The sequence below is a fragment of the Varanus komodoensis genome, unplaced genomic scaffold, assembly GCF_004798865.1.
Source record: "Varanus komodoensis strain SLA01 unplaced genomic scaffold, ASM479886v1 scaffold29_1, whole genome shotgun sequence".
Taxonomy (NCBI): Eukaryota; Metazoa; Chordata; class Lepidosauria; order Squamata; family Varanidae; genus Varanus; species Varanus komodoensis.
Window position 1 is genome coordinate 9,631,716 of NW_025335759.1, and position 20,805 is coordinate 9,652,520.

General features: G+C 47.2%; 1 protein-coding gene across 2 annotated transcripts in view; it reads left to right on the forward strand.

Annotated features, from left to right (window-relative positions):
• The first annotated feature begins 5,778 nt into the window (after positions 1-5,778).
• ERF (ETS2 repressor factor) overlaps positions 5,779-20,805 on the forward strand; it is a 32,336-nt gene continuing 17,309 nt past the window's right edge. The window contains exons 1-3 of one of the 2 annotated variants that reach the window (XM_044435100.1): positions 5,779-5,903; positions 6,442-6,582; positions 10,824-10,906. In XM_044435100.1, the coding sequence (XP_044291035.1) occupies positions 10,846-10,906 (61 nt within the window). In that variant the 5' untranslated portion in view covers positions 5,779-5,903; positions 6,442-6,582; positions 10,824-10,845. Of the gene's footprint in view, positions 5,904-6,262; positions 6,583-10,823; positions 10,907-20,805 lie in introns of those variants that run through there. The other variant, XM_044435098.1, reaches the window with a different exon arrangement.

Sequence of the window (20,805 nt, forward strand, 5' to 3'; positions counted from 1 at the left end):
CAGCGCCGCGGCCAATCAGCGTCTTGACCGGGATCCCCTTCCCCACGTGGGGCTGCAGAGGCGGGACCGACAACAGCCAATCTAGGCCTGGGGTGGCCGAGGAATGAGGTCACCATGGTGAGTTTGCATTGGCCGGTGCCGCCAGAGTTCAGAACCAATCAGAAGGCGCTTTCCGCCGGACAGGAACAGGCGAGAAGTGGAGTTGTGTCTTTGGGAACGTGGAGAGGCGACTTCCCGCGCAGACACGCAGTCCGTTCCCCGCACCCACGCTCCGCCCTTGGGCTCTCAGTCGCGAACAGTGCCGCGTCCCGTCTTTTGCACCAGCATCAACTTGCGCAGACAGTGCAATGTAGGTTCGCGCCAGCAGGAGGGTAGGCGATGCAACTTGGCCATGTTACCGTGCCCTTCGCCCCCACCCGCCTTGGCGTTCCTCTCCGAACAGTTACCCGGAGCGTGATGCGGACAAATGAGCCGCGTGTGCAGAGAGATTGCACGTAGGCCTTCGATGTATGTAAGACAATCCCAGCCAATTGGGGTTTGCAGCGTAATTCCTGACAGAACGATGATACACGCCTGTAAATTACCCCACGGACGCCTTGGCTGCGTGGTATTTAACTTGCATAACATGTCTGGGCGTGCGTAACTGCCGATTAGTGGCCTGCGATTGCAGGTAGAATAGGACAGTTAGTCCCGCGTGTGTAAAATTGCTTTCTTTACAGCCTAAAACCCCGCTTGATGTGGGCAAAGCAGTGGTCTTGTTTTTTCCACGTAAATATAACAATGAGTGAAGCCCCATCCACCCTCGCTGACCCAGAATTTAGAAGGGTGTTCCCCAAATGCAGCCATGGCACCCCAAAAGTGCAGAGGGGTGCGGGGATGTCATCTGCACATAGCCGTTTTCGAAAAAGCACTTTCAGATGTTGGGATTGAGGCCTCTCTCCCAGTGCCTATCTCTAAATAGCCAATGGCCTTGTTGCTGGGGAATTATGGGGGCTGTAGTCCAACTGACTGGTGGACCCCAGATTGAGAAAGGCTGTGTAGTTAAAACATGGGTGATGCTTTCTGGTGCCACTTCCTTTCTTTAAAGATACAACGTTTTGGATATGTGCATTCTGCCCTCAGTGCCATGTGTGGTCCTTTGCTCAGGAAGCATCCCAAGCACCCAAAAGCTTGAACATGTACAAACATATTTTGCTCTGTTTCGATTTGCTTTGGCTCCAAACACCCTTTGGAGCAACCAAAAGTTTTATAAGGTGGGGGGAGGAACCAAAAGTTTTATAAGGTTGGAAAGTCTGCAGCTTTTTCAAAGAAGCAGTGAAAAAGAGCACATAGTATCCCCTTTGGTCTGGCATGTTTGTATGACAGTTTAGCCCCACCCACTTCTGGAATCCCCTCCACCACTCAGAGCATCTCCAAAACTGAATTGTATGCTTGGGTTCAAAGAGGCTTCACAGCTCTCCACAATGAACCGTAATTTGTAGCCTTCTCATCACATCCATAACATGCAAACCAGCCAACAGCCTTAAGTTTAAGGAGCTCCCTGCTCTGGATTGAAATGAACCACTTTTGGGGAAACGGTAAAGAGCATACCTGCACTGCAAGTGTATCAGCCATGGCATCCCACAAAGGATCTTAAGAATTGGAGATCAGCAAGGACAAGGCTAATCCAGTCTGAGATCCTGCACCACCATCTCCCTGTTCACAACTACAAACCTGTTCACAAGTGCTGGTGTTTGCCCTTTCACTGCAATCCATTGGGCTTGCAAGCAGATGAATTTGAGCGTCGATTCTCATTTGGCTGAAAAGTCACCCTCAGCTGACTGCAAAGCCACATTTATTTATTATTTATTTACTTTCCGATTTCTATCCTGCCTTTTTCCTACAAAGGGCTCAAGGCAGCTTACATCTCCTCCTCCATCTTATCCCCACAACAACAACCCTGTGAGGTAGGTTGGGCTGAGAGTCTGTGACTGGCCCAAAGCCACCCACTTGGCTCCATGGCTGAACAGGGACTAGAACCCAGGTCATCTGAGTCCCAGTCCCACGCTCTTAACCACTATACCACACTGGCTCTCTAGGAGCTTCCGCAGCCTAAACAACCTAATCTTCATAGCAACCTGGTTTGAACACCTTGGTACGGCCGTGGTGGAAGACGTCTTGATTGCCCTGGGCAGAATGCATTCACACAGCAGAATGCCCCCATTCTGGAAGTCAGTATTTAACTAGCTGTTCTTCTATTGAAGGGTTGGGCTATGCTTTTCTAGAAGAACTGACTGTTTGGGAGATGATAACATCTCAGTGCAGAAAGACATCGGATGTCGCTTTATGCTGAGTGAGATCAGAGTTCCATTCATCTCAGTATTGTCTACACTGGAGTAGGAAATCAGTGAATGGTGTTTAATGCAGCTAGTATTGAAATGTTTCAGGAGCGTAGTGAGCTGGGTTTTCTTGCTACGTATGGTACCCCAGCTCCAAAAGTCCAGTGATCTGTCTGGTGATGTGTGGAATGCATCACATGAAAACATCCGTAAAAACATGCAAGAGAAGGTGAGAGAAACAACATGACTTCAGCACAGCTTCTTCACAGCTGACAAAAGTCAGATCTGAACATTTTTATGTAGTAATTGGTTTACTAATACAATTCCAACCCGTCCTTCTAGTAAACAACAAACACATGCTGGCTTATAAGAAATAAATCTTATAAACAGGTGCTAGTCAACATGGCATAAAATAATATCAACAGATTCAGCTTGCAGAGATGATGCACAGTACACCTCCTGATTGATCCATGTGGAGAGTTAGTAACTTTGCGAGCAGAAGGAATTAATCCAGGCAGCCAAAAAGAGGCGGCTTCGGCATCAATGCACCACACCTGAACTGATGCTGACCTTGATAGTTTCCTGGGAAATCTGATTGGGAAGGTTGATTCCATGCCAGGGTTGGCCAGCAACATTCTGGGGAAATGCCCATGCAGGGCCATGGCATAGGCCTTACTCCCTCACCCCGATGCATCCAAACATAAAAAGTCTACTTGCCTGAGGCCTACCTGCCCCAACATAGCACCCTCCAGATGTTTTGGTCGACCACTTTCCTAATTTCCAGCCAAAATGGTGATTATGAGTACAGAGTACTGGTTAGACCAGGCACCAGAGGCCTGGAATCTTGTTGCTCGAAAACTCACTCACTGACTTTGGATCAGTCTTTGGTTCTCAGGTTAATGTACTCACAGGCTTCTTGTGAGGATCAAACGGAAGGAGGAAGGCTTTGTAACTTGCCTTGATGCTTGCAAGATGAAAAAATGGGATATAAATACGAGAATATATTAAACAAATGTTAAACACACATCTAGAGGGCCATGGTTGACTTCCAGAGCATTTCAGGGGTGAGCGGAAATAGCTGCTTCCTAGAACTGCTGGTACCACAATATAAATTTCCTGGGATTTTCTTTGAGCCTCACAAGGTTAGTAGGCATCAGAAAGCATGTTGCTTGCAGCTCGTGATACTGCCATCACACCTCGGCCCTCATTTACTGATTTATTAGATTTCTATCTTGCATTTTCCCAATGAACTCAAAATGGCTTACATCATTCGTGTCATTTTGCTTTCAGTCTTATTGCCACAACAACCCTTTGAGGTAGGCTGGGCTGATAGTGACTGGCTTCCAGTATGAGGATGCTGAATGTCCTAACACTGGGTATTTAAATAAAAATATAATAATCCAGAGATACTCCAACCTATCCCCCCACTCGAGCACCAAATGGTGCTGGAACCCAGGGTGGGGAACGGGTTCAGCACTTGGGTTTGTTGCTGTAAGATTTGGGGGAACCTAAACAAGGAAGCAGTGCAACAGGCAAGTGCAGAGTTTTCTTAGGTTGCACCCTGATCTTGGATACTCCGTGCAAGGTGGGGTCTTTGCTTCTCTTGGAGCCCTTTCAAACACCCAACCCTACGATTCCTTGCCGTCAGTCCCACGGCCCCCGCAAGCACCGTTCCCAAAGGAACAGTTGTGACATGCCGAATATAACCTCTCTCATAGAAGTTAGTCCCCATAATACCACTTAGGGTAATAAAACAATGTTCTGCTGGAAAAGAATGTGCCTGAACATGTGAAAAGTATATTTTCCCTTCTCTTTGCATAATTATAGTCTGACTTCCATGTAACGATCTGTGGTTAGGGACTGAACTTCAAGATAGGTGAGAGTTCCTGCATTAACAAACTAAACATTATGTGTTGCTCCAGAATATTGGAGCCTGGAATCTTTTTCCACCTAGCTGATGGTGATACTTGGTAGTGAAGCATTCTGTTGGGAATATTGCAGGGATTCTAGTAAACAAGGGGAAAGAAATTGCGAGTTATTTGGCGGCTTTGAGAAATACAAGGCAGGTAAAGCAAGATGCCTTTCTAGTAGTGTTAGAATATACAAGCTTCTGACTTGCACAGACCTTTTAATTGAGCAGAACACACCTAATTCTCAACTATGTAACAAGCCAAGTGCATTACCAAAGCAAATATTTGTCACCTCAAAGACAGACCTGATCACAGCTTGTTTTTTTCCATTTCATAAACTGTTGTAATGACCCCACAAGCCCTGGTCTCTAGGACTGAATTCCATTCGGTATGATAAAAAGATTCTTGTGAAGCTCAAAAGCACGTGTATTTCCACATGCACAAAACTGGCCCAAGTTACATGAGGGAAAGGGTACTCTGCACACGCTCAGAGAGAAAGAGTCCTGATGCTGAAAATAAGAGCAGGGAGAGTCCCTAAACCATAATGGCCTTCGAGTCAAATCGAGTGTTTCTTTCAAGGGACACTGTGGAAAGACTGTACATGTGAAGTCTGGATTATTTATCTATTTGTTTAATTTAATTTAGGACCCAACTCACCCCAAACAGCACTTCTGGCTGGAGGGACGGCCAGGAGCTGTAGGATATTTTTCTATCTAAACGTGTGTAGGGGTGGCAAGACAAGGGATTTCAAGCATCCTTCCCAAGTTCTGTATGTCAACATTAGAAGCCGATGCCCTTTAAATGAAGGGGACCTCTCTCATTTTCTTAAAAAAAATAGAAGGAATTCACCATGATACTTTAGTGGAGTTATTCATAGTACTGCATGTATATCCCACCCTTTTCTCTGCAAGGTACCCAGGCAGGCTCCCATCCTCCTTGCTTCTCTCCATTTTACCCTCACAGCAAGCAGGACAGGCTGATCCTGAAGTTGCCCATGTTGCTTCAAGGCTGATGGAAAGTAAAACCTGAGTCCCAGCCCCAGGAATTATCTTTCGCCAAAGTGCCCTAGAAGCGTAAATAATAATAAAGGGGTACATGAAGTGTGCCTCTGAGCAGGCACAGAAGGTATTTAGTCTAACCACTACTAAACTCCGCAGTTGAATTCCTCCTCGGAGGTGCAGAGACACCAACCTGTTAACTCGGGGATGTAGTGTTGTTTTTATTTTGCATTGTAGTTAAGGACACTTCCATACCTGTTCCTTCTGGGATTGATTTTTGCCAGCCCTCAAGGGCCTCTTCTCTGCGTTTCTTTGTTCTGGGCATGCCTTCGGACTGTGTGAGATCCCAGCAGCAAGGACTCACAGAGAGACACGACGGACAGCCTCCTTTTGAGGACGCGTCCCTGTTTGGCTCTTCGTCTCAGGAGTGACTGAACCACTGCCAACGTCGGGAAGGGGCACCTTCCCAATGAATGAGGGGCTGCTTAACACAGCAGGCAGCAGCGGCAGCCACGGAGCGTCATCCAGAGACGCGGCGAAAGGCCTCTTCGCCCAGCCAGCTTGCCTTCCCGGGTGGACTGCGTGATCGCAGCCGGCGGCCGCCGCAGAGCCGCGCCACGTGGGGAAGCGCGACCCGTGGCCAGCGAGAGCGGCTCGCCGTGCCCCGCGGCGGCCCGGTGAGTTTGCAACGGCCAGCAGGGGGCGCTGCAGAGCAAGGGCGCCGGCCCGGCGCGCGTCCGCGCCCGCGCTCGGGCCGAGGGAAGGGGAAGGCGGCGGCGGCGGCGGCGGCGCGGCGGGGCGGCCTGGAGCCGTGTGTGGTTGTGCGTGCGTGCGTGCGAATGGCCGTGCGGGCCCGTGCTTGCGTCTCCCGCGCCTCTCGCCCCGGGCAGGGCAGGGCAGGGCAGGGCAAGAGGGCGATGCCAGCTGGCAGGCACCTCGGGGCGGGGAGGCGGCGGCGGCGGCGGCGGCGGCGGCGGCAGGAACAGCAGCAAAGACTTCACAGCAGCTGTTTTTAGTGCCTGCTGCTAATTCAGCCGCAGGAACAAACTTTTCCTTTTGCCTGCCGCTGCTATTTCGGCAATGGGGCAGTCACAAGGCGCCCGGCCTTCCCTGCTAAGTTTAATCCTCCTTTACTCCTTCTTTTCCTCCTTCTCTTCTTCCTAAGTCGACCCCGCCCTGAAGCTAAATATATACTCGCTTCTCTCGCTCTCCCAGGCTCCGGACCCTTCCCTTCGGCCGGCTCCCTGAGTTGACTTCTGGAGCTCGCCGAAAGTAGCGGGGACGAGATTTCCGATCTATGGGGTCGCCCTGAAAAAGCGAGCCCTCCTTTGCTCACGACCCCTGTCTCTTTGCTCTGTAAGTGCCTTTATTCTCTCTTTTCTCTCCCCACAACCGCCTCTCCCTCCCCTCCGTGCCTGGAGTGTGTATGTATGTGTCAGAATATTTCGCATATCCGACAACACCGCATGCCCCCGTTCTTGGCTTTTTTCCCTTTAGTGGCACTTAGTTGGGAGTAGTTGGAAAGGTAGGGAACGGCGGGCCTGGGAACAGGTAGAAATCTCTCCGGCTTGGTGTGCTTCTTGCGGGGAGCTGTGCGCCTGCTCCCCGTTCCCGAAGTGGCGTGAAATCTAAGGACGTTTCAGTAAACGATGCTAAGAGAGGATTAAAAGGAAAAGCCTGGAATCTTGTAAAAACTGCAGCTTGAAACTGGAAGGGTGACATTAAAATTGCATTCTAATCGGTGTCACTTTTTCATGTGTTTTGTTTTTTCCTTTTTCACATAGGGTCCTGAAAAGTATATATAAACCTCTTCCTGTCTCAATCCCTCTTTGGGCCATAGGAGGATGTAGGACAGAAAATGTAAGGGAGCCATTTTAAACCTGGGTATAGGTTGCCGGCTAATAGTAGTTTTACAGTGTGCTTAGCAAACCGGTTTTAGTCTAAACTAAACCTCTTAAGTAGTAACCCTGGGGGGGAAAGCGGGTGTGGGGGTGAATAATGCTTATATAGCTGCCCTTTTAAAGGTGAGAGCCTGGAATCCTGGCCCCTGCTTAATGTGGCTGAATGGGAGCGAGGTTTATTTAGCTAGGCACTATGGCTGGACCACACACCCACATTAGCCTTCCGACAAGCATTAAGGTAGGATGGATTGAGTAATGATAACTTAACAGAGGGCCACTCTGCCTGAGCCCTGTTAGATGGAATCCACTAACCTCAATGAGATTCCCTTCCGACAACATACAGAGTCTCTGTCCCCAGTTTGTTGGTCTGCCTCAGTTTCCCCAACCAAACTAGCAGGGCATTATTGCTATGTTAGGACCTTGGGACTCGTGAGCATCTGGGGGAACGTTAGGGTGTGTGCAGTGATATTTCCTAAACATCTGAAAAGGTGCTGAAAGACAGACTATGACAGTCCTGATGGTTTGTGTGTTAAAAAGAGACACTGGAGTGGATATGTGGGAAAAGCGGAAGTATCGTGAGAGTGATTGTAAGCTCCTTGGTGCGGAGAACTGACGTGGTGTGCCCTACACCACACTGGCCAAGTGACCAAACGGGAAGCCGGTGTGGTGTAGCATTTAGCGTATTGGGCAAGGACTCAGGAGATCTGGACTCTAAACTGGAAGACTTTGGGCCATTTGCTGACCCAGCCTGACCTACTTCACAGGGTTATTGTGTGGATAAAATAAAATGGGGGAAGACTGTACGTTGCTTTGGGTTCCTTGCAAGAGGGAAAAATTAGGCTATAAATGTAATCCTCACAATGGTAATAACTGTACTGATGGATTTTTGGGCCGTGGGAGGAGATCTTAATCTTTACTATCGTTCAGTTCCAAACCCTGAGAATCCATTCTGGAATATCTCAAGAGTGCTTCTGAGCATAAGTGGTTTGCTTTGCTCTGAAAATGAAGTTACCATGGGCAACCCAAACACATCTGGGATTAGGGGGCAAGGCTACTGGGTCAGGGGGGCAGTCTTAAAGCTCGGATTGACATACCTCTCTTTAAAAATTAACCTCTGGCAACCAGGACCTACGATTGTGCAAGCTTTCCCTCTCCCCGCTTCTTTTTCCCTCCCTGCAGTGGGATATAGTTCAGCTCCATTATTTCCCATAGAGTTTAAACAAAAAGGATGCGGTTTGTGCTGCGAAACTTGGACTGGGGGACCGAGGTAATAGAGGGATCCGGTGCCTGGGTTTGCCAACCTATTTGTCAGTCTGGCAGAGGGACAGCCAATAAGTTGGAGAGGAAGGGGTGTAAATTAGGAAGCCCGGCTTAAGGGGGGCGGGGGTGCTGGCCTTCAGTCCTGTAATACTCCAGCCCAGCCACAAACTTCCCACCCGATAATTATAGAGAGAATAATGCTGCATTATTTATAACGCTGACTATTTATAACCAGGGCCCAGAAAATGTGGCACCAGACCTGCGCCGCCGCCGCCGCCGCCGCCGCCGGGCTTGTGACCCGCTCCACCCACCCTTCGCACAGGCCCAAGGACAGTGCTGGGCGAAAAACGTGAGGGACCGGGCCAGAACTGGGGCTGCAGAGGGGATCCCTGTGCCCGGCACTCATGCTCTGAGCGGAGGATTTGTGCTGGGGGCGGAGGTGGAGCTGGGAGTCGCTAGGGGCTTCCGACCTCCCCCTCCCATCTCCGGTCCTGGTGCAGCCTCCCCCTTCCCCACCCCTTTTCATTCCATTCCCCCCGAGCTGTCACTTTTCATGCCTGGGGAGATTGTTCCCATATTTTGGCCTGGTTCCCCCAGTAGCCTGGTCGCCAGGGGTCAGCGGCAGGGGTCAGGACCGGAAAATTCCCACATGTCTCTTTAAACAGGTGCCAAATCTCAAGCTTAGGTTAACCCTTTGCATCCTGGGGCATAGTGGGAGCATTCCTCCTTCCACTAGCCTTTCTCTGGATCCGCACGCTCTGTGAATCCTGCTAGCAGAGGTACCGTTTCATTTTCTTTGTCTGTATTAAACTGCAAGCACACTTGACTCCTGCAGCCCAAATTATTTACTTACATTTATTGGCCATATGCCGCTTAGTATTGTACTCTTGCTAAATGGTTCATCCTAAAATGCAGATAGATGAAGACGATAAAATGAAAATAATGAAAAAATTAGAGCAAAGAGAACAGAGCTGTCTCATGAGCTGTTATAGGTGAGGAAAACTCTTGAGCAGATACATTTTCAAGAGGCATTTGAAGCTTCCCACAGTTTGTGCCTTTCAAACCACCGATGGGAGATTATTCCAGGGTGGGGGTGCCGCTACCAAGAAGGCCTGGCTACCCCATGGCAGTGTGTAAACATTGGACCTCCCGATACAGCCTTCTTGGAAGCTCTCTGAAATTGTCAAGGTGTGTGAATAAGGGGAGGCAGGCCACTACTCTGTGTATCCAGGTCCTAAGTGAGGTGGGTTTTGCCTGTCAGTGACAGAACCTTCAGCACGGCTTGGTGGCTGCTTTTTAGAGTGTATACGGATAGAAATTTCCCATCATCTGATGGACTCTTCCCCTTTCGATCATTTGATTACGCTATTTCCCCTGGACACACCGCTTTGGGAAATGAAGGAAATGGAATGAGTCCTCAGCCGAGCCTCCCTCCCTCACTCCCTGCTTGGAAATTGTGTCAGGCCTTCTACAGATCGCCTGCTCTGCATGTCACAATGAGATCCAGGCAGTGTGTTGTCTGCCAGTAATACTTCTCAGCTGTTGATGTTTTCCTCTTTCTAATAATAATACTTAGCATTTGTGTAGCATTTCAGAGTGCCGTGCATGCATTCACTCAGTCATTACAACAGCCTTGTAAGGTTGGCCATGATCACTTCTTTAGAAACTTTACTCATCCCTATATTGTAGATTAGGGCATGCTGAGAAATAATGGCTGGCCTAGTGAATTGGGATTTAAGCCAGGGATGTCGGGATTCCATGCCGACCTCTTTAATCTAGTCCAGTGTGAAGCAGAAGAGGGTCCAAGACCGTCCTCCCGAGGTGGGCAGAGGGAACAAGGCTCTGGGTGGGATTGCAGTGCTGAGCCGTCCAGATCGGCCGTCACCAAGCAAAGGAGCAGCCTGCAGGTTTAATGTGTTGGGCAAACGCCTCTTGCGACAGGAATAAATACGGGACATGGCAGCTGTGTCCTGAGCTCCCAGATGTGGAAAACATGTAAAAGATGCTTATTGTATGTAATTATCAGACGGCAGAGGCTGCTGCTGCTGCTGCTGTTTATTAAATGAGGATGCTAAGACAGAAGCAGTTGGTTTGGTGTTTTACTGTGCGACCCCCTTGGCACTAGATTAGAAAGAGTCAGTGAGAAAACATAACTCAGAAGGGGTTCAAAGCCCCCTTCCTTGACACATAATCCATGTGCATCTTTAGTGGAACTTCATCTTTTTCTCCGCTCTGGAGCAGGAACCTGGCAGATAGCTCTTCTCATAATATAGAAATGTGTTCCAGGCCACTAAAGGTTCTTAAACGAGTGGGCTTTTTGTTGGGCTTGTGGTGGGGAGGTATCCTCTTCAGACCTGAAACATAACCTGGATTTTTTCTGGTAAAAGGTTCCCCCTTTCTGTGCCCGCATTGTAACCCTCTGTTCTGTTTGCATAGGCGTAGCCTCCGCACCTGTGGAATGTACTGCAGATTTCGGTCTCCAACCAGCAAACGGGATGGCGCGGCGGACTGGGGACAAGGTGTGGTAAGACGCTTGGCTCTCCTCTCATGCCTGTCCAGAAGGCCCCGTTTCCTCTGGTCTGAGCATTCACAGCTCAACTGCCTCTGGGACAGGCTGCCTCTGGTGTTACTAACACCATCATGAATAAAATTAGGAATAATTTGGGCCTGCCTCTGGGCACAAAGGCCTCCCTCGCTTCCACCCATGGTTACGAATCTTCTGATTTCAGTTCCATCCCTAGGGAGTGGCCAGGCCTGAGTTTGACCAGGTCAGGAGGTCCAAGGTTTGGGAGTGGGGGGTGAAGATACACACCTAGACGGAGCACCTCCAAAAGTCAAAAGATCCCCTTCCCCATTCTGAGCTTTCCTCCTTCAGGAGTAAACAGTGGAGGAATAGCTCTCCCGGTTAAAGAGGGGAGAGGGCTGCATCCTTGCCTCAGAGATGGAGTGTTGCATCAGAATACATGTGTGTGTGGTATATATATATATATATAGGTATATATATGCATGCGTGTACACGTGCAAGGCAGACCCAGTGCTGAACTGAAGTCACTTGTGTCTAAATGAGGCAATCGAAAACAAACACCTGTATAATTAGTCCCTTGAGCACTGGCATGTAGCCCAGAGACTTAGAGAAGGCAGAGGGGTCCCTGTGGGGATGGGTTGTGTGAGACACTCCTGTCTGTGTACACACAGTATAGGCACAAGCTTAGTGTACCAATAAAGGCGTTCTATTTTGTTCTGGGAGAACAGAGTTCAAATCCCACCGTTGCCATGGCAGGTCCCGGGGTGCCCGTTGGCTGCTTAAAGGCTGCCTGCACACAGGATAACAAGTTGGGAATCTGTAGAATCTGGGAATGCCATGAATGAGCTTTGTGCTGACACATTCACTCCAACTTGGCCCGTCCTTCTGCATCCAGCAAAAGAAATGAACCTGGCTTGCTTAGCTGGTAGGTTGAACCAATGTTTTTGCTTTGTTGTTTCCAAACAAGCCAGGATCTGTAAGCCAGGAATAAACCCTGAATTAGAATCATGGCTTATACATGGAGCAACAAGTCAGGATGCCAGGTGTCACCTGCAGTATGTTCACAGTAAGCCAGTATTCATCAGAATCTTGGCTTACTGTTCTTTGCAAATGCAGCCATGTTTTTCATACATAACTAACTCATGGAATTCACTGCTACCAAGTTGTGTCAATGGCTGCTAGTGTAGAGGGCTTTTAAAAAAAAACACTCAGATTCCGTGGGTGAGTATCTATGTGAGTAATTGCCAATGAAAATTGCATGGGATGGAAGTTGCTTTTGTGCTATGGGTGTGAGGCTCCTGGCCAGTGTTGGAAAAAGGATGCTGAGATATTTTTTGATGGGTTTTAGGTTCAAGATAGCTGTATACATAAATGCAATAGTATTGTATGTATCAGTAATGTGGACTAGAATAACTAGAGGCCCGTTTGTTTGTATATATGTATGTATGTTTGGAGGGAGGCCTTCTTGGTGGTAGCCCGCAAGGATCGAATGCTCTCCCCAACAAGGCCTGTCTGGTGCTAATATAGTTCTCTTTTTGGTGTCAGACCAAGACATTCCTTTTCTTTAAGGCATTTAGCAACCTATGGTGTGGTTTTAATCAGGTCATGAATTCTTCTTGTTAGCAGTTGTTTAGAAATGGTGTTGGAGGTTCATGTGCATCTGTGTTGTCTCTTTATACATTTGTATGTATATTTTATAATGTATTTTAAGACTCTAATTTTTATTAACTGCCCAGAGAACTTCAGTGATCAAGTAGCATAAAAATGGAATGCGATACAGGGGCCACTGTGCTGTATATGCAGCACATGTATTGTACACTAAACATGCATTTCAGCATCCAGAAAAATCTTGGTTAGTGTGGATGCGTAATACAATGTGTTTAGTATAGATCGGGGTGAGGAGGAGGAGCTGGGACAAGCATAAAAGTTAGTTTTAAAAAGCCACTATAGAACAGTGGATAAAAATGGAAGATTACAATAAATCCCCCAAAAGATGCTTTAGCCCAGCAGTTGTGATACCCTGCTTCAGCCATGAGTTGACCATGTTGCATGTCTTGCTACAAGAAAGTAAAGCAGAAAGGAGCACCGAAAAGAAGAAAAGCAGACCATATGGTCCAGCATCCTCTTTTATGCTCAGACTATGGTTTCACTCTTGTACACACGTTCCTGAGAGCAAGCCCAACTGAATTGAGTGGAATTTATTTACGAGGAGACGTGCATAAGGTTGTGGGTTACCCTCAAATTAATTGGGGTGCTGCCTTTAAGAAAAGCACTTTACAGGAATATTTTGAAGACATTTCCTGTAAAAAAAAGGAAAATGGGACAAATCTGTACAAGAAGATGGAGGAGGAGCATGATGTAAGCTGCCTTGAGCCCTTTGTAGGAAAAAGGCAGGATATAAACCAAGAAATAAATAAATAAACCTGGTTCTCGCATAACAGCAAGCCACATTGGGTGAATTTGGATGAATTTCCCAATGAAGATTTCCATCTTGTATTTTAATAATTCAAGCCACGACGTGGGTGCACTGAACCTGCAGTTATATCCCAACTTGGCCAGTGTGGGTTGTTGGGATGGATCTGAAGGCACTCAGGAGCCATGGCCTCTTTTAGGGTTGTGGTTGACCTGCTTACCGTCCCAACAACCCACCCAAACCAGGTTTGCACATAAAGATAAGCTGCAGCTTGTCCTTGCCAAGTTTTGAATTTTCAAAATGGCAGCTGGCCCAACAGTAAGAAGCCCCGTGGGGGAAAACTCCCAAGGTGGCTTCTTATTAAATGGGAACCAGTTCAAAGAGATGCAAACCTTGCTTATAATAATACTGCAGTAAATAACTATTTAGTTATAAATTACCATGGCTCAGTGATCAGATTTGCATCAGAATTCAAGAAATACATGAAAAGGTTTCTGAGATAAACTTGTTTTGAATTGTTTTGATTTAAATCAATCTACATGGATGGGAACTCATCAAGAAGCTGGAAGATTTAAGTGGCATAGTCTGATGATAGTTTTTCTGCTTTTATATTTTTTATATACATACATAAAGGTGCATCTATCCACAGTGTTGAATACATGGGGGATTTTTGAAAATACAACTTTCTAGCAGTTTTCTATAGGCTTGAACAAAATCAGACCAAATAACTATCCATTTGAAGGTGATTTCTGTATGCCACCTATTTAAATGATGAAAATGTTACAACATTGTTGATCCATTGCATTAGAGGAGTTGTGTATTCAGCCTTCCGGTGTTGCAGAATCAGTCTTTTAGCTGTCAAGAAGGCATGGATCCAAAGTGAATTAAAAGAGAGGGAGAGCACAATCTGGCCATGTCTGCCATAAAGAAATTTCCTTACCACAATTTAGATCTGTTGTTGTTGTTAGCCGCAAAGTTGTGCCCAACCCATCGCAACCCCATGGACAACATTCATAAAGTCAATTTAGCAGTTGAAAATAGATTGAAGGGTAATTGAATTGGATACAGATAGGAAAGAGTGAAATTCAGTACAGGAATTTTTGTTAGAGCAAGCTGCTAAGCCCAAAGCAAGATCCAGAAAAACCAAATCCAGCTTCTTTACTTAGAAGTTGAGTCCTGTTCAGTAATAATCTTTGTGGAAGGGAGCCCCCTCCAAATGTATGAAGCCACACATTGATTTTCTGAAAGTATTTCCCAAGTACAGATCAGGAAACCCATGTATAACAGAAATAGTCCAAGCTACAGTATGCATCTCAAGTGTATTTACCTTAACCCACAAACTCAACTTAAAGATGCCTCTCTATCTTATTCCCAATAAATTTAATTAATCATTCTATTCAAATTAAGTTTAATATTTGAGATCGATACTCTGCAAATAGGTATTCCAAGATGAGTTCTTTGAGCACCATTGAAATTGTCAAACTACTAATACACAAGGAGAGATATATTCAGTATCCGTTTGGATTGGAAACAATTAATTGAATAACCGGACAGATTACCAAACATATGAATCAGGCAGAAACAATGAAGGTTCAAAAATACCCAATGAAAGGTCATTCCATAAAAAATACAATTTTAAATTTGAAAGATTATGCACAAATCTAGGAATGCCACTTTTCTGTCTCACAGCACAAGTCAAGGATTCCAGACGTAAATAAAATATCAAAGAACAAAGTGGATATCCCAAGCTGTTTTTTTTCACATGGGACTAAAAGCTGCCCCCCATTAGTCTGGTGACAAAACCCAAGAGAAAACTATTTTGTGTCAGACTAAACAGTGCAGAATTTTAAGTGTGACTATCCCATTGGCTAACAAAAACATCAGCATTTTCTCTGTAAACATCCTAATTCCATCTGGGATGATCAGTTCTCAAACTATGGCTCACTCGCTCACACAAATGCATTTCTGTGCATGCAACTTGTTTAAATAAATAAAAAAATGTGACTTAAAACGGCAGCTAAAATAAATATTGGAGGCCTTGGCCTGCAATTGTCAGGCAGGTTAAGAACCTGCTAGATTGCACTCTTAATCCCATCCGCCGAACCTCTTGTTTAAACAGAGTGATACGCACATACTTTAGGCACACGGAGACATGTGGCATCTCTCTCCCTTTCATACTGAACTGGAGTGATTGAGTCACGACAGAACTGGAGCCAAAATGGAGCCTCTGGGAATCAAGAGGGAGGTATTTGCCTCTGCAGGTGAGCTCTGCGGTATGCAGAAATGCAATCAATCAATATTTCCAAAAGGGGCATCTCCGTGCAAAACTGTCCGAGGAGAACTAAACATGCTTGGTGTTTTCTCGGAGCTACGGAATGCCGAGTTTCGGTTGGAAGGGAATAGGAAGCTGGGGAATGGGGAGAGTGGATTGGCCCATGTGAGCCTGTCATGTCTGGGGCCGGTGACACAGTTCAGGCTGGAACACAGAGCCAAGATCGGGGCCCCACAGTCCAGGGGCCTCTCGGGAGCACCCAGGGAGCCGAAGCACAAGCCCGTCAACTTTCTCCATCTGTTAAAAGCGGGCCGCCAGCCAGTCCTGTCAATTAGTCCAGGACTCATAATCTTATTTTTACCTTCAAAACATCTCACCCTTTAAAAAAACCCGTGCATTTACCTGCAAAGTCAGTTTTAACTCCATTGCCACCATGATCTGATTAGCTTTAAAATGCAAAAAAGCTTCACATGCTCCAAGTTACTAGGGTTGGTCTGCAGGGATTTAATTAATGACTCCAGTGTATCAAATGTAGAACAGTCGTGAAGCAGGAATGTTGGGATGCAGGGTGAATGAGAGCCGACCGGACAGGGTGCACCTGCGTGCATATTTAAGCACAAGGTCCTGCGACTCCCAGCAAGACCCGGTCAGCATGTTGTTCTTATCCAAGCATGTGCAGAGCTGTGTGCTGCATTGTATGTTTGCTCTATAGCAGTATAACGTGTGGCGGTCAAAAGCCCCTCACCCCGTGAGACCAAGATGATTTGATGTTGTCCGTAATGCGTATATTCTGCTTAATATAATCAAAGTTTAAGCGGCTTGTTAAATCCATTGTCTGAAATTACCACACTGCATCCTGCCACAGCATTGCACTTTAGAGGCTGGCAATGTTGATGATCGACAGAGCTCTGGCTGTGGGTGCAGAGCAGTCTGTGGCGTGAATTGGAGGCTCCGGCAGAGGTCTGTCCAGCCTGGCCCTGCTTCCAGCCGCAATTAGGCTGGCATCCCCAGAAACTCACAAGCCAGTCGCAAGAGTGATGGCCGAGCCTACTGGTTTTCCCCTGGGGGCGTACCCACGACAGCCATAGGAAATGCAGGGCTGTGTCTGGGCAGAGCCAGCCCCACAGCTGAGCGTGGCCCACCCAAGTTGAATGCAGCCCACTGGCTGTGTAGGGCAGCCCACGAAGGATTAGCTATGCTCTGTGTGTGTGTGTGTGTGTGTGTGGTTTTTTTTTTTTTTTCCTTTACTGCCTGCCAAGATCTGGCGCACTTAGCCGACTGCAGTGCCTGGCTGATGGACTCCGTGTGCCTTGGCGGTGACAAGTTGGACAGAATACTGCACTGCTCGGGTTCTCGACGGCGTCCAAATCCCAATAATCTAGATCACAATGATACTGTCAACAAAAGCATTGCAAGAATGAATGCTGATGTATATAACTGCAGGATGCTGGTTGAAATCTGTTTCTGTACATCGACGTGGTCACATCCATGCCTCTGGACAGACGCATGGCCGAGGAGGCTGCCTGCGACTAGCTGCCTTCAGAGCTGTGGGCGACCTCCTCGGCCATGTGGCTGAGGAGCTGGGCAGGAGGGGGTCTGGCACCCCTCCTGCTGGAGGGATCCTGTGGGCAGCTGGCTTGCCAACGTGCGTACAGAATGCTGGACTGGCTGGACCTTCGGTCTGATCTGGCAGGCCTTTTCTGATGTTTAGGTCTTATATACGCAGAATCTTAGGAAACAGTCTTTTCCAGCCTGCTTCAAATGGACTACACCTTTCCGTTCTTCTTACGGTGAAAACAAATCCTTGTATGTATAGGCCTGTTCAGCAAACGTGGGTCCATCCCATAGGTGCAACTCACAGAATAATCACTGCCTACCTTGCAAGACTGTTGTGAGGGTGAAAATTGGCTGGGCTCTGTGCGCGCTACTCTGAACCAACTTTGATGAAATGTATAGTAAAACTAATAATGGTGTAAACAGACATCCCAAGCTTGGGAGAAAGAAGCATACCAACAACAACAACGTACCCCACCGAAAATAGCTGACATGGTTAAGTCAACAGCAGAAATGGAAAAGATAACATATTTTTTGAGCCAGCTCTTGTTTTTTGGAGCAAGCCCTGTATGAAACTGGGAAAAATGTTTCAAATCTCAAGGCACCTGGATGAGCAAGTGCTGCGGATTTCTCCAGGCCTAAGACAGTACTGAGGTTTAAAAGATATCTTTGAAACAAAGCTGTGGATCACAGCTTCTGCAGAATGAGAGAGGCCTGTAGTCATATAAAGTACATTAAACTGTACATGTTAAATATTCCTTTTTAAATTTTGGACTTTCAAGGAACCCTTGCAACTTGTTGACTTTGTGGTTAGGAATCCCTGCAGATGTTTGCCATGGAAAATTCAGTGAGCTACAAAAGATTCTGGGGGTGTATCCCAGGTAAAGAAGAAAGGCACCGTGTACTACGAAAATCCACTCGAGCCCTACAGCATCTTGGGTGTTCCCATGCGGATGTATGTTGTTGAAGGATGGGCAAGCAACCCGTCTTTCAATGAAGTCTTTCCTCTTGGATAAATCTAGGCGTTTGGCTGAATTCGGCTTAAAACCAATCGGACTGGGATATAAAAGGTAGCAGATGAAAAATTGAGCTTTTCATGGCATGTGTAATTTAGTTCTGGGATTCACTGCTACAAGATGGGGAGATGGCCCTGGACTTAGATTACTTTATTTTCTTTATTTAAAAAATGGTATACCGTTCACTCAGCCGTGCTGGTTCTCTGAATGGTTTACACACAATCAAATGCAGCCAAATCCACTTTGAAAGTGGATTAGGCAAATTGGTGGTGGATAACTCTTCAGACTGGCTACTAGCCGTGATGGCTCTGCCCTGCCTCCAGGTTTAGGGTCAGTGTATGCCCCTCAAAGCCGTTTTTTTTTTCAGAGGCAACGGCAGGGCTAGGTGTTTGTGTATTTTGTGATCTTCCTCCTCTTTGCTTTATCCTTATAACGCCCCGTGAGGTAGATCAGGCAGAGAGTCTGTGACTGGCCCAAATTCACCCTAAGAGCTTCATGGCCAGGTGAGGCTTAAGTCCAAGTCTCCCCAGTCCAACATCGCCCTGGCTTTTCTATACCTGAGCTTCCCAGGAGCATTTGGCAAGATGCTGAACTAGTTTGGCCTTCCCCAACCCTGTGTGCCTCAACTGTTTTGGATTTCTGCTTCATCAGCTCCAGCCAGGATGACCAACCCGTGATCGTGAAACGCTGGGAGATGGTAGTCCAACAGCAGTATTTAAATGGAGCCGTGAGTGTCGTTTTAGTCAATCACTTGCAGGTTAAGACAACATAAATACGGACTAATCTATGTACCTGGAGCATTTAGGATCTTCCCCAGTGTCCCTTTTTTCTTTTCGGTGGGGTTCATGTGCACCTTCATTTCTCCAAATCATTCATGCCAGCTTTGCAGACCCAACTTATTCTGATTGATTATTACATTTTTTCACTGCCCATCAGCTCAGAGTCTCCCTGGGTGGGTTACAAATCAAAAATACCATATAAAACACACGTTTTATATAAAAAGCACGTATGATAAAAACAAATCGATCCAATTAATAAATACCATCATGCAGTAAAGCAGCATACGTCTGAGAGAGGGGCAGCGATTGGCGGTGAACCCCCTTGTTTTACCTGGCTGGAAAGCAATCCTGCCTGTTGGTATTCCGGGACTTCCCAGCCAGTGCCTTTCCCCCAGCCCTGCTCTGTGTCTCTTCCCATCTGAGCTTGTCTGCGTGAAGGATGGATGGAATCTTCCGCGCTTCCCGGCGTGTCTGGACAGGGATCCCTCCCTGCTTACATTCCTGCAGATCGGCGGCTGTTCTGTTGCTGCCCCAGGAGCAAAACTGCAGCTGCTCCCTCCTGGATCCTCATTCTACTCACCTGTAGCTGAACCCTCTCCCGGAGCATTGCTGGCGCTCTGGTGTTCCACCAGGTCCCCCCCTCAGTCTCAGAAGAGCCCTAACCAGTAAGATCGTGAATACTCCTGCTTTGCAGATGGAAGGAAGACAGAGTGTGACATCCAGAACTTCAGCCATTCAGGACTGAGCCAGGAATGGAAAGACGTTGTTCAGTTCCCCACCCAGGTTAAAGTTAACCCTGATTCTTCCCATGGTTTTAATTAGGCCTTTCCACAATCTGATCCCCTCCACATTTTGTGGACTTCAGTTTCCATCAGCCACAGGCAGCATGGCTTATGGTCAGGAACCTTGGGGTTGTAGTGCAAAGCATCTGGAAGTACACCAGCTTGGGAAAGGGTGTCTTAATACATACTTATGTCTTGTATAGCTTGAGGATTTTTTAATGAGCCTAGGCAGGGCCTATGAACGTGAAGGTGTTAAGGTGTTCAGATGAAGCATTTGAAATGATATTTATGCCTGCGTCCCACTTTTCTTTCAGGGCATTCGTGTACCCTCAGTTCACCTGCCATGTTGCAGCCAACCTGGCAGGTACAACCTGTTCTGGGAAACAAGAGCCGGGGTGGCGAACATGTCGGGCTGAGGATCCAGGAGGTCTCGGTCCTAGTCCCAGCTTGGCCCTGAAGCTCTTTGCATGGCCCTGAGCCAGTCACTCACTCTCAGCCTAGCCTGCCTGAGCTACGTCGCAGGGCTGTTGTGAAGATAAAACGGAGCGTTGGCACTGCTGTGGGTTCCTTGCCAGGGGAAAAAAGGCAGGATGTATATTCTGGGGAATAATAATAATGGCACCACTACACTGGAGAAGTAGTATTGCATCTAGTGAATTCCCTCTGAAGTGAGTCGCCTTTGGCCATTTCTGAACCAACCCTGCTTTGGTCCTCTCCCTCTAAGCTCCCACTGGGCTTGAGACATGCTTAGCTTTAACAAATATAATAGCATCATGTGCCTTGAGACCATTGTCTGGACACTCTTCCCCACCCTCCCATCTTATCTGCATCCTTTCCTGGTTCCTCCAGGCTATTCACAGAATGTTTTTAGTTCTTTCCTCTTCCCCTAATTCACTCTTGCTTTGTTTTTGATCCTGTGCCTGTCTGTTTGTTTTGCTCTAAATACACCCCTGGGTACCTGTAATAAGCCTTTTCCTTCAAGGCCTTCACCCTACTCTTCTCTCATGGAATGGCTGCAGTTTGCCTGCTTTATGCTTCTGCTTTACAGATATGGATTCTTTGTTCATGGCGGACTGGG